This window comes from Equus caballus, chromosome 11 (assembly GCF_041296265.1).
Source record: "Equus caballus isolate H_3958 breed thoroughbred chromosome 11, TB-T2T, whole genome shotgun sequence".
In the NCBI taxonomy this organism is placed as follows: Eukaryota; Metazoa; Chordata; class Mammalia; order Perissodactyla; family Equidae; genus Equus; species Equus caballus.
The window spans coordinates 26,877,307-26,892,053 of record NC_091694.1 but is presented as its reverse complement, the minus strand read 5'-3'; the positions used below and the strand labels follow the sequence as shown (position 1 = coordinate 26,892,053).

Sequence of the window (14,747 nt, the reverse complement as noted above, 5' to 3'; positions counted from 1 at the left end):
ACAAGTGTATTGGTACTACAATGGAAGTCCATCTGAGTCTTGCTGGATGCACAGTATTTGAAAAGTGGAAAAAGAAGAGGCAAGGAGGAAGCATCAGCAAGAACAAAGGCATGGGGGAGAAAACAGCTTGGCTTATGCAGGGAATTTCAAGTAGCTCAAGATTTCTGGAGCATAAGGTGAGCGAGAAAGCTGGAGTGATGGGAAGAGGCAGAAATAATGGGCCTTTCTGCCCAGCAAAGGAGCTTGAGTATCATCTTGTACCTGACGGCAGTCATGAAGGTAATGACAGCAGCTAAGGCTCACTGAGAGCGTGCTCTGGGCCAGGAGCTGTTCTGAATCCTACGAGGCAGGTCTATTTTTATGCCCTTTCCATAGATGCAGAAACTAAAGAGTTTGGGAGAGATGAGCTGTTGAAGGATTCTAAGCAAGAGTGGCATGTTGAGATTTATATTTTTAAAACACATCTCTATACATACTCAAATATTTACAGATGCAATGATACATCTCGGCTCTGCTTCAAAATAACCAGAGTTTGTGGGTGGGGATACAAAGACTTCCAGGAGCTGATCCTTGCTGACGTGGGATGCTGAAGCACCCAAGGGGATTTATTATACTAGTCTCTCTTCTTTTGTATGTTGGCAGTTTTCCATAATAACCACGTTTTGGTTTTTTTAAATGTCTGGCTGGAACGTGGAGATCCAATTGAAAAGCGTGAAGTAGGTGATTAACAGGTGAGTGCTGATGAGAGCTGGGAAAGTGGCAGTAGGATAGGAACAAAAAGGACTTTGTGAGAGAAAAATTGCTCAATGAGTAGTTTTTGTGGTGGGGGCATGGGTAGAGAAAAATCTCAGGTTTAAAGTGGGTCTTAGGTACCTGGCTTAAGTGACTAGGTTAATGGAGGAGCTGTTAACATCATAGGGAATACAAAGGCAAGTCTGGGAAAGTGGTGGGAAGGGTGTGGAAATGTGTCCAGTTGTGGATATGTCAAGTTTGGTGTGGCAGTAGGTTTGGCATCTAAATCAGTGGCCCTTTTGCAAAAAATCTTTGAGTATATATCCCCAATATAAACATTTTTTAATAAATTAACTACATGATCTATAATATAAATACATTATGAAACAAACATACGGGGCTGGCCCGGTAGCACAGCAGCTAAGTTCACACGTTTCACTTCGGCAGCCCAGGGTCTGCCCGTTCGGATCCTGGGTCCAGACACGGCACCGCTTGGCAAACTATGCTGTGGTAGGCATCCCACATATAAAGTAGAGGAAGATGGGCACGGATGTTAGTTCAGGGCCAGTGTTCCTCAGCAAAAAGAGGATTGGCAGCAGATGTTAGCTCAGGGTTAATCTTCCTCAAAAAAAAAAACAAACATACTTTTCACACAGCAAAGAAGTTCTAGGATTTCCTCCCCACAATCTAATTGGTGTGCATACCTCAACAGGGCTGTATACTGTTGGGGTATGCACACCCTACCTTGAAGGTCAGTGGTGGTAATGGCTTTAGGCTTGGGATACTCGACCTCTCTGAACCTCAATTTACTTCTCTGTAAAAAGAAATTATTACTTCCCACAGAGAGGAACAATGAGAATTTCATGAGATTGTGCGAATATCCTCATGTCAGCACAAGTACAGCACCAGGGGCTCAGAAATTCTGTTCCCACCCCACATTCGACCTCTCCACACTTTTTGCCCCATTTCCTCCAGAACAGAACAACAGAACAGACAATGTTGTTTCTTGTGTTAACTTGAAGATGCACATAGGTGGGACCCCAAGTAGTTTAAGAGCTGACTGCAGGTGTGAGCAAGCACTTCATTTCTCCAGCATTTGCTGGCTTCCATCCATTCCCAAACTGAAGTGTAAACATGCTGGTCACAAACCCTGCAGCTAGTCACTTCATTCTGTGCAGACTTAGAAAGGGTCACACATCCCCACCAGAAACACACACACACGCACACAACATCCAGCAAGGCAAGAGACTTCCCATCTGTAATTTGTTCAAACAAGAGAAATTTCAACAGGTTAATAATTCTTTAGTTCAACAAATATGAGCAGGGATGGAGGGAGAGAGGAGTGGGACACTCCGAAGATGTCAACTTGTCAATTCATCACTCCAAGTAAACCCAACTACATCCTGTGTGGCTCTGGGCGGCAAAATACCACCTCACAGCTCAAGATGGGCCCCCAAAACAGAGAAATGAGCCACATTCATGCTATCTTAGCAACTGCCAATAGAGAACTGTGTAAATGAGCTCATGATTGTGGCTCTCATCCCCTTTAAGAGTTAGCTTGGCACTGGCCACAAGGGGTAGAAATGAGAGGCTGACTCAAATTCCCAACTCCCATCAAGGGGGAAAAACATGAAAAGACAAGACAGAGGACCGGCAGCGTCTCTGTAGAACAAACAGCACATCTGTCTATCTTGGAGATCAGAACTGGGAATTCTTTACTCTGCCTCTAGTAGAGTATAAAACGATCCGGCCATGTTAACAAGGTAGAGTTAAAACTTAAACTCTGCTTCCATCGTTTTCTCTAGAATGGTAAGTTCCTGTAAATCTTTCACACGCTGAAAACCATAAGCAAAATAAGCACATACAAGGCTTGGTGTCCGTTTCTGAAACAAACGATTTAGCTGGAGCTAAAGACAAGGTGACAGTAAAAAGCTATAAAACACCTCGCCTTCAGTTACTCACATAATCCAACACTGCCCCCTAGCAACTCGAGAGAGAAATAACCCTAACAAGCCAACCCGGGCCAGGAATCTGAAATTTTCAGCATTACTATTATTTAATCATGGAAGATGTTGCTGAAAAAGGAGGGAACAGAGGAAGGGTCTCCACAATCACAAAGCAATAGTCCATCTGAACAGAAAATGTTGTTTTAGAAAGATGCTGAAATACGCGAACACAACCCACACCGACTGGGCTGCTCAAGGTCATCGCCTGTAGACTGGGAAGGGCCTTGAAGACCCTGAAGATACCTGCCTCTGCCCTGTTTGTTTGAAGACAGTTAAGTGGGATCTGTTACTTCTCTGGGCAGAGCCAGAGCCATTTTTTGTCACTGGAAAAACTTCCTCCTCTCACCTGACTTTTCTCTTCCATGTTTAGCAAGGAGGTGGGGTGAAAGTTCATAGACCTAGTTGATACTTCTCCTAACTAACCCCTTTAATACTTAAATATCTAATACAGTGTCAGTTTTTCCCAAGAAATGTAGGAAGTAGTCTAAAGCAAGCTTATACTATGATTAAAGAATTATGGAACCAATTGTCAACCCTGGAACCTAAGTCAAATGAAACATTTAAGTTGACATAATGAACATTTCCAGGAAGCGGAGTGGCTAATATTTAGGACAAGTGTGCCAGGTTTTCACATGCCTCTTCCCCGACAAGTAGCATTGATAACCATTCCAAGTGCCAAGCCCAGAAAAGCCTTTTCATCTCCATAACCACCTTTCTAGGAAAACCTGAAGTTCAAAATTCATTTCATGAGACATCATCTCAAGCGAAATGACCTCCATAGCTCATCAGAGCCTCTGTTATCCAATCCCCAAAACATGGAGAGACCTATGCTGAAAAAGGGGGAACTATTCATCAGGGTTCATTGTGAAATAGCAACATATCTGCCTCTATTATTTTTGGCTACAGACCAGTGTTTCCTCTCTCTCATGTTTAGTCTTAAAAGAAACGCATACAAGTCAGTGTGCGTGTGTGTAGGTGGGGAGGGAAGAACCACATACACTTGTTTTCAAACAAAAGTTGCCACGTGTTTATTAAGACATTTCTGTTAAACACAGCTGGCTCAATAAATCATTATCCTTATATTATCGCACATTCAGGAAAGTTTCTGAGAAGATATATCAGGACGGGCTTCTCTTGTGGCTCAACTGGATCTGAGGAAAGAAGAGAAGAAATTACACACTTGATTTACAGCTGCTAGTCATCAAACAATACGTACTGGCACTGTAATTTTGGGAGGCAGGATATCTGGACTGCTTTCCCCTCCTGGCTGTTTTGCTCAAAATCCCTTTGCTTCCAAAACTTCTTCTCCCTAATTAAATCTATATGCCCTCCCAGAGTCTCTCCTCAACATTTATGGATCTCAGAGAAGACCAAATAGTCAACTGTGATGAACAGGCCAAGTGCAAGGCTCAACCTCAGTACCACCATATCGTAGGTCAAAGGTCAAGCCATGGGAAGGGAAGTATGCCCTACCGTTTTAAATACTGGGTAACAGCCATTAACTAGCTCTGTGACAAGCCACCATTAACTAGCTGGGCATGTCACTTATAATCTCTCAAAAAACACACACAGAATACAAGGGCTTGAGCTCGCATAAGCTATAATTATACCTGAAGACACTTCTCTCTCTCTCAAGTCTATTCTCATTTGTGGATTAAATGGTTGGTAATCACAATTTTCATGACCATCACTGAATACAACATTAGAGATCTGACCTCAGAAGAACAGAGCCAGAGTGTTGTGATTTGGGATAAGAAATTCCCACGGAAGGTCGAAGTCCAACTAGACTGTTCCTGATCTACTTCCATCCTCCTACCCTAACTGAAGACAACAGCAACCCAGGGGCAAAGACACAGACATCAGCTAATCTAGTCCCTCCAGCAACTGAGGCAATGGGTGCAACCTTAAAACCTGTAGAACCAATAAAACAGGATGTTCTTACTTCAAATAACCTCTTTAGAAGTCTGAGTAATGGTGCAACCTGAAAAAGTAAAAGAGAAATCATCTCAACAACTTTCTGATTACCCAGCATACTGTCACTCAGATCATGAAACGGCACTTAGGAAGACTGGAGGCGGGGAATGTAATCACAATCCTTCTCAGCAGCCAGCTAGGATAAGACTCCCCTGTCTGACATTCTGAAGGACCCTAGTGCTAATGCTTCAGATTTTAGCTTGCTCCTAAGCATCAAACTGGGGTCTGTGAAATACCTGATCAGCCATACCCAAAAGAAATGCTGTCAGTTCAACCCATTTGCTAGAAAGTCTCACTAGAGAGCAATGCTCTGGTGAAAAGTCTAATGGCCTTTGGGACTTAGAGAAAAATATTTCCGTTATTATAATAAACCAAAGCTTTGGAAGAGAATTTCTAAGTACAGTAATAATCTGCATCCTTTTATAGAATCCAAATGGAAAGAATCACTCCAAAAATGATCCGAAATGACACTGATGGAATTATCAATTTTCCTGGTGTAACCCATTTTCCTTTCAAAGTAAGCAGAACTTTAAACCATATTATTGTTATATTCTCTCTTCACAACCATCTCCTGAAAACCGATTTACATTCCTCCTTTTCTTCACCCTGGATTTCAGTTCACTAGGAAAGCAGGCCTTCCCTGAGCATACGAACATAAACACAGGCCTCTGCAGCATTCACTAGCAACACAAGGGAGCGAGGAAAGGGGGCTGTGGGTTAAGTCACAGGCTTCCAGCTCTTCAGTGCTCCCCAAAGAGCCACTTTGTCACCTATATCTTCTAGCAATGATACAATGAGATTTTGTCTGTTCCTGCTTTATAGCCAAATATATTGAGTGCAAAAAAGAACCTGGGCAGAGCCTAACTTTTCGGTATCTTTGTAGTTAACATCCTTATTTACAGCTGAAGGGAAAGAAATCCCTTTAAAAAAAAAAAATCACTTAAATCTAACAAGTAGTGAATTGTCAAATCAACAAAGGTTAATCAAAACATAAGGCACCAAGAAAGTGGCATTATTATTAAAGTGGCTACTTTTTTTCAATTTGACATTCTCAAAATACAGCTTACACTCCCGCCCCACCCCACAAATTCCCCCAATGAACCTTTCTGCTAGTAACATTTTATGGTAGAAAAATGCACATTTTATTAGACAATGACAATGAGAGTCAAGCTGAACACTCTACAATTTATCATTTAATAATTTCTCATTGTAACTGATTAATAAATTGTAGAATTAATACATTGCACATAATTGTAGAAATGGAAATGTAATGATAGCATCTCTTCACATTTTCAAGTTTATCGCTATTTCTTTCAAACATAAATAATACCTACCTATACATCAGGGCTTTGCCCTTTTCATTCCCCAAGGCAAAATATCCACTTCTGGGAGAAAAATCCATGGTATGAACAAGAGAAATATTCTTCTTTTTAATGACTGGGAAGTTTGAAAATACTGTACAGGAAGGAAGGTGAACCTGCAGGAAATAAAAAGCTTTAAATTGCAACAACTGGGAACTCATCTTTCTTAAAATCTAGTCTTCATTTTATCTTTTTGCTGGAACAGAAAGTGCATTTGATTGTAGCACACATAAGGTATAGTTCTCTTAATGAGGTAAAGTGTTCCAAAATTAAAATTTGATTTTCAACGTGCTATTAACTGAGAGGGGAGGGAGGAAAAAGAAGAAAGCATTTTCTGATGCTTTTCCTACCCTGGTGCCTGGGAGATCTAAACGTTTGCTGAATGAGTAAACGAATGAATAAACTAAAGTGAAAAGTCAACAGCAGTACCCATTACTGCTCTAACTTAATGACCACAGGAAAGAAGACTAAAATTTGGTCACAGGGAACAGATATTTGAACATTAGGAAGAGTCTGATTTTACATAACTGAAGCCTACGCAAATTCACAGTCTTCCAATATCACATTATTTCCTTTATACACGTTTACTTTTCAACTATGTCATATATTCTGCCTTCTGCCATCTCTCCTCAAGGAGGACTGAATCATGAAAACCTGGTTCATCCAGTCAAACTGTTGTGACTTAGAGCGAACCGAAAGCTCACCTCAAGGCCGGGCCCAAGCATGAGGAGGGGCAGAGGCTCTTATTCCAAGAGTCTACTTCTGGGAAGAATGGGCCCAAATCCAAGATGGGTGAGACAAGTGCTAATCCAATTTGTGGGTAAACAAAATCCAAGCACAGAAGCAGTTATCTTAAGCAGACTAGGATTTTAAGAACTCTCACTTTCAAATGTTCTCCAGCTCTTTTAAGAAATCTAACACCTTTCATATTCAAATACATACAGACTTCTCATTCAGCTATTTATCTTGGTAGTCTGTTATCCTCCACACTTTTAGATGAGACTTGAAACCATTCAATCAAAGTGATTTCTCACAGACAAGTACAGAGTAAAACCCATTAATATATACATCTGTCTATCAACCAGGTTTCAGTCAGTCACTTACTAGGCCCTACTCCTTCTGATACATAACAGTGACCATTTCCTCAACAAAGTAAAGCTCACAGTCAATCTCCAAGCCATTTCCAGTTATTCTCAACTTCTCCAGAAGGCAGGTTCTGCCTGCACAGTGTGACATCAATGCAAAGACATTAACGCTAATGAGAAGTGGTCTTGACCCATTAAAGCAGAACCCTGATTCAATCTTAACTTTTAAATTTCTTAAACACCACTTTCTATACAGATTTCTTGGAAAATTTCAGTATATATTTTTTAAAGTACTTAGTAAAGCAGGCTATTATTTTAGGAGAGAAGCCACAATATGGATATGCAAAATGTATTTACACTTGGTTTGAGAATGCAGAAATTATATGAATTTTTGATAAGTGGTTTGGCTTATTAATTGTATTTTGCTTAGGTTTTTACAAGTTTGCATCCCCCCAGTATGCACCAACTTTGAACAGGTGATCCAAGGCATCATGGGAGCAGACCTTCAGGAAATAACCATTTGCTGTGAGTGCCAAGAAGAGAACTGTCCAACGCCTTACTTTTGTTTCCATCCTATACGTAACCCAATACCCTTAAACTATGCCCCAGACATTTGCTCATGAACTTTCCCGGCATGACTTTGAAGTTTGAGGAGCTGTTTTTCTGACTTTTCCAAAACAAAATACACCAGAACCAACCTTTCTACTTGAATGACTTGTTAAAGATAATTATATTAAACCACTCTTTTTATTTTCTAACTTAAATTGGAAAAAACAGTCTCAATTTGGATTCATGTAACTTTATACTCAAGCCAATTGCTGATTACAAATCAGGAGCTCACTACAGAGTAAAAACTGGGGCACAAGACACAGCTATTTTTTAAAGACCATTTTTACCAGAGGGCAGCTGTGCATTTTTGTAGCTAAAGAGAACAGAGTACCAGGAATACTGTGTTAAATACAGACACTTACAAAGCTTACGGTGTAAACGGTGGCCCTTAGACGTGCTGCCCTTGTCCAGCGCATAACCTATACAACTGTACACAGGGCCATGCCTTCACACAACAGGCTGGTGTGTCCTTTCTGACAGAGGATAAACACCACCTTAGTGACAACTTATTTTTATATTTTATCTCTTCTACTGACTTGGATATCAGGGGCAAAAATGTTTACAATGTCCTCCTAAGAGATTCAACTGTATCTGTTCGCAAAGCCCCCCAGTGTAATCTCTCTCCGCATTAGGACATCCTCCCTCAGACCAATGACCCCCACCTGGTTAGGGTCAGCTGCGCTCTAACCTCTCCTTATGGCTCTTGTATTAAAAGCTATAGTTGAACTATTAATTAATAAAAAGTCCCATAAAAACCCAATTTCTTAATCTTAGAAAGTTCCTTTTATGTCCAACGGCATAAAGGCCCAGATATCAAAATTCAACAAGTAAAAGCTCACCCATCCTTAATTTAATGGATAAGAAGTTCCACAACTTTCTACAGCATCCAAGACTGAAGGCGTTAACAACAATTTAACTTTTGGGTCTCTTACTGGTGCAGTGGCGTGGATTTATAATCCTGCTCTGTGGTGGGATAACAGGACGGTTTGGATCATTATAATAGGAGACTGCATTTACTGATACTACCACCGTTTCACTGAAGCATTCTGAAACTGCTCTGCCTGGCTTCTTTCCATTAGATATTATGGTTGACTACCACTTAAAAAATGGGATTTGGCTGTTACTAATGAATTCCTTGTGTGACTTTGCCACAATAAAAAACTGTTAAGTGCCGCCATGATCAGTGAAGCAAACTAGGCAGAACTAACTACTAGGCGTCTTGCAGACGTATTATGTCAACAGGAGACAGAGCCCATGGTTTTCTAAAACAATTTACTACCATTAAAACGATAAAAGGTTAATATGCACTAGCCCACTACTCCCGTTACAGGAGTGGAGATTTCCAAGCCGACTTGAATTAGAACCTTCTCATATATCAAATGATTCACTCAACAGACAGGCAATAAATACAATATTGTATTTTTCTAACTCTTTTTCCAGCAGAATCCTTTCTCCCCTCAAAGAAAATCTTATGCAGAATGCTAATGTACACCACAGGTAACAGCGAAGCTGCTCCATCAGACACAGATAAGAGCTCAGCCCCCTCCTTGCCCTACTTGAGTCAGAAGTCCTGCACACATTCTAGGGCTCTGAGAAATTCAGCTGGAAAACCACTAAAGTGCTAGAAAAAATATGGACTCTAGAAGCACAGTTCTGCCCTTTACTAGCTGTTGACTTTGGGTACATTAATCCTCTGAGGACAGTTATTTGGCTCAAAATTTTTTTGTGTAAACCTTTATAAATTATATACTATTATACAAAGCTGATGAAGTATGCTAAGTGAGCAAGATAAAAACAGTCTCTGTAAAGTGCTTACAATCTGGTGGTATACACGTAACAACAGCGCAACGCAACATTGCCATTCAAAGTTCTACACCGTCTGTATAGCTGGTGCCTAGAGCAGGTAACTGTTAAATGAATGAAGAAACTGATTCTGCCTGAAGAGGAGGAAACTTCATAGAGATGGTGACATTTAAGCTGAGCTCTGAGGTTAACACAGGCCCGAGGCTGCTATCCTTAGAAAGGCCTGCTTGCAAGTGCGGCCCTTAGGTGGTGTCTGGGAACCTGACTGGTAAACAGGTCCCTACACTAATGTGAAACTTTCTCTAAATGATAAGGATGGCTCACCATGCCTAAACCATTTGCACACCATGATTTAAGCTGAACACCTGCTTTTATTTCTGGGAGCCTAGAATTTTGGTACATGCTAGGCAGAGGGTACCTACATGGTCAAGCCCCACCAAAAACCTTGGGCATTATGTCTCAAATGAGCTTCCCTGGTAGACAACACAACACATGTTGTCACAACTCCTTGCTGGAGGAATTAAATATGTCCCATGTGATGCCAACAGGAGAGGCCTCTTGAAAGTATGCACCTGGTTTCCTCCAGACTTCGCCCCAAACCCCTTTTCCCTTTGCTGACGTTGCTTTATATCCCTTCCCTGTAATAACTCTTAGCATGAGTACAACCACAGACCGAGTTCTGGGGGTCCTCTTAGTAAACTGCCAAACCTGGGGGTGGTCCTGGGGACTCCTGGCACAGACACAGTCACACATTCTATCTAGGTATTTAAATTGTAATCTTTTTATACAACTTATTTTCAAGCTCAATTTACTTTGAAAATCTAAGAATTGCCTCCACTCCATTAAGACAACAGGCCTTAAAAAGAAAGATGAAAAAAGAAAACTAGAGAAATGAAGTGTTTGCCTTGAACAGATTCTTTAACATATATGTCAAAAGAAACACCTGAAAATGCAGACCATCACTTAACAAATGCTAAGGTGGACAGCACAGCATTCCCAAAAGAAGTGACATAATACAAATTTGGTGGCTACTGTGCATTTCTATAACCACACCCAAAAGCTACAATCCTAATAATTTCTACATCAAAAGAAGCTACTCTTTTAAAAATAATCCAACACTCTGCTTCCCTGTTATCTTTCCATGTTTTCAATTTAATTTAAAAATTATCAATGATAAAAGGAAAGGGTAAAGAAACATTACCAATCTGACTGCTTCTTTCATTTTGTCTGAAGCAATTGCCAAGATCTCTGAGGTAGCATTGAAGGTGAGAGAAGTAGCACCTGTGACCAAGTTCATTACAGCTTTTATCGGCTTTGGGTTTGTTTCCTGGAGACAAGAATCTTGACTGTATATGTTTACCACTCCACAATTAGAACTGCAAAGAGAAAAGCGAATACAACAGATTAAAAACAAGCAAAAGGGCTTTCACATAGAGATTTAACCCCATAAACTGGTATTTGCAGTCGTTTCGTGTTACAAAGGGAGCAGCGCTGGAGAGTTCATCCCAAGCTCAAAGCTAGACACATTCCACCAGGTCTACTGCAGTCTTGCTCACCTCGTGCTAACTCTGGCAGCTTTTCAATTGAGTCTAGCTGGAAAATCCAAGAAGGCAGAGACTCTCCACTATTCATTCCCTTAATAAATATTTACTCAATGTCAACTCCATGCAAGGCGCTATTTAAATGCCTGGGATGCAAAGGTGAGCAAAAGAGACGGAGACCACCATTCTCCCGGCACTTATGGCTCACCTAACATCCCAATGTGTGAATGACAGCTGTTCCTCGCCAACTGAGATCTCCTCCTTTCTTTTTTATTCTACTTGTGAGAACCTCCAAAACTGTGCTGACCAGCAGCAGCAATAGCAGGCATCTTAGTTTTGCTCTACTGGGAATATCTACATTCAAGAGTTTTGGAGGTGATCATCCACTCCAAGTTTACCAGAACATCTGCCAGCAACGAAGTACAGCCAATATTCATAAAAAGTAAAACCTCCTGACCTTATCATCAACAGACTCATTCACAGGCAAGAGCTTTCAGTAAACATCTTTGATCTCACTCTTCAGACCACCTAATGTTATGGGCATCATTTATAAGCAACAGGAATAAGGTACTTGTAATTCATAGATACTTAGTTCAAACTTAATTAGCAAATGCAATGCAATACAAACTTGAAAGATGCAAGAAATCAAGCTTCAAACTCACAGGAGTGATACACATGTATTCCACCAAGTGTACCCTCATTCCTACCACTCAAACAGCCTCCCTCATCCACTTAATACTACTACCTACAATGAACCAGACACAAGGCATAAACAAGACAAAGTCAGTTCACACTAAAGATTCAATGGCTTGAAATTATAGCCAGCACACAACACAAACAGTATGTTAGAATTTAGTAGTTTAAAGTCTTCAAACTACTTACATATATACATCTTCTTATTTGATTCTAAGGACCCCTTAACTTAAACAGAGCTCACTGTATGTAGACCATGCTAACTACTCAGGAGAAACTATATATATATATATATCCTTGGTTTATATAAGTTTGTTATGGACTGAATGACTGTTCATGTTTGTTCATAAGGCCCTCCCCAAATTCACAGTTTGAAATCCTAACTCCCACAGTAACAGTATTAGGAGGTAGGGCCTCTGGGAGATAATGAGCTGATGAGGGTGAAGCCCTCATGACTGGGATTAGGGCCCTTATAAAGGGACCCAGAGAGCTCTCTTGCTCTCTACCCACCATGTGAGGACACAGCAAGAAGTCAGCCTACTGCACCCTGGAAGAAGGCCCTCACCAGAACTTGACCATGCTGGCCTCCTAATCTCACACTTCCAGCTGCCACAATTATGAGAAATAAATTTCTGTTGTTTATAAGCCACTCAGTCTATAGTACTTTGCTACAGCAGCCCAAACTAAGACAAATTTCATCTTTTCCTTATTTATATTTTTGACTTGGATCAAAATATCTATTCAACGTATTTACTTTATACTAAATCTCTCTTCTTGCTGAAAACTGATTTATGTCTAAATCCATCTTGATTAAGGACAAAAAATTATAACCCATATAGCTCTCTTGTAAACATCAATTTTAGATCAAATCTTACCACCATGAACAGCAGAGGCTCCTTAAATAATGCTTATTAATTCTTACTTGACTGTTGCTTAAATTTTTGGAACAAAAATGGCACAAGTTAATCATTTTGAGATATGGCAACTTATTCCTATAATGCCATTTGTGCTAAAAGAGTATAACTGATTCTAATATGCTACTAAGAGTGGTTAGTAGATATTTTTGAATGATCTCCACAAGTCCGGCGGTGTGCAAAGTGTCACAGGAATAGAATATCAGAAGGAATTTATCCCAGAAAACATACACCTGCATGAAATAGTCAGAAACACAAAAGAAACATCATTCAGCACCAAGCTCCATATGTGATCTAGAACCTCAAAGAAGGGAAAAATTAGCTGAGGTGAAGCTGCCCCAGAGGAAGCTTTGTGCAATAGGTAGGCCTCAGCTGGGGAAGGCAGACAGGAGGTAAAAGCCAGGGTACCACAGGTGAGGGGGAGAAGAGGAACAAAGGGACAGATCAGCATGCTTTTATTCACTCACCCGTGAACTCCTACCAAAGAAACAGACAAGACTGATCCTTCCACCCCCAGCCACAGCTGATGGGACCAGAAGCAGGTTCCTGAATCAAGGGCAGTCAATCCACAGTAGATGAGCAACCAGAGTGTCCTGCTACACAAAATTCTTTCCAAACAGGAATGACAGCAATCAGCCAGATCAATGTTTATCTTATGAACTGGGGCTGGGAACCATGGTGGCAGTGGTGGTAGGAGTCAAAGAAGAAAAGGCATATAGCACATGGGGGCCACGAAAAAATTAACAATATGAGCAAGAAGGTACCGTAAGACAGAACAGTTGTTATCAACGAGGGACAATTCTGTGACCCCCAGGGACATCCGGCAATGTCCGGAGATACTGTGATTGTCACAGCTGAGGGGTGGGGGGTGTAGTTGTGCTACTGGCATCTAGTGGCTAGAGGTCAGTGATGCTGCTAAACTTCCTACAGTACACAGGACACCCCAGAACAAAGAACTATCCATCCAAAATATCAACAGTGCTGAAGCTGAAATGCCCTGAGGTAGAGGAAAAAATGCAAATAAGACCCTGGTTCTCACACTTGATAGTGCATAAGAATCACCGAGTGTGTTAAAAGCAGCTTCCTGGGCTCCATGTGCCCATGCGCCTGTGCCAGCATTCTGATCCACAGAGCTGGAGTGCAGCCCAGGAATCTTGGTTTTAAACCACTACCTCAGGTATTGTGGGGCTGGAGGGCATCTAAGGACCACATTCAGAGAAACAAGAATGAGGCAAACCAGTAAGGCCAAGAATGTAGGTAAAAGGGGAGAGAGAAGCTGCAGCTCCACAACACAGAACACAAACACACCGCCGCTGAGGGACCGGAAACCGCCCAATGTCCAGGACCGCCTGCCTCCTTCCGAGGCCTCAACCCCACTCGGTCTGCGTGTGACCTTCCTATGCAGCTGCTTCCTTCCTCTTCATTGCCACGTGAGGGTGGCCCAAGGAAGTCTGCTCCTCAAATTAAGAGTCTAAGACAAAACCACAGCCACAGCTGTCCTACAGAACCTCAAATCAAACAAGCTCTAAATAGAACTAAAGCCTCTCCTTTACTCAATTCTCTCAGACTAAACTCTACTTCTTCTCTCATCCTCAGTCACCTCTTTCTCCACCGACTCCGGCCCCCAAAGTTCTATTTTCGACCTACCTCTCGTGTCTCACTCATCTCATTTACTCCCATGGGCCACCCATCACCTATCATGTCCAAATCAGCATCTTCATTGTAATTCCACACCACATTTCTAACTGCTTTCGACACAGCCACATGAACGTATCCCCTCTGACACAACTCCTCCTCTTCCTCTCTCATCCTATGACAAGTCCACTCTTCTAGCTGCTCAGGCCTGGAGCCTGAGAATGTCCTTGCTTCTCTCCCTTCCCAATTTTCTAAGCAGTTATGAGATCCGTTACAAGCATCGTTGGCCCACCTCCCCATTCCCATTCCCTCTGCCCTAGTGATTATGACCCACTGCCTAGATTACTGCAGTGACCTCAAAGCTCATCTCCCTGCGATCTGTTCCCCTTCTAAA

General features: G+C 41.5%; 1 protein-coding gene across 2 annotated transcripts in view; it reads right to left on the bottom strand.

The window, feature by feature from the left end:
• Positions 1-3,741: 3,741 nt before the first annotated feature.
• Positions 3,742-14,747, bottom strand: part of UTP18 (UTP18 small subunit processome component) — a 35,962-nt gene continuing 24,956 nt past the window's right edge. For both annotated transcript variants that reach the window (XR_011422971.1, XM_023652812.2), the window contains 4 exons: positions 10,772-10,946; positions 6,047-6,189; positions 4,681-4,719; positions 3,742-3,889 (listed from right to left, as the gene is read on the bottom strand). Coding sequence is in view for 1 of the 2 variants with exons in the window: in XM_023652812.2 (XP_023508580.1) it covers positions 4,695-4,719; positions 6,047-6,189; positions 10,772-10,946 (343 nt within the window). In the remaining variant the exon portion in view is untranslated. The remainder of the gene's footprint in view (positions 3,890-4,680; positions 4,720-6,046; positions 6,190-10,771; positions 10,947-14,747) is intronic.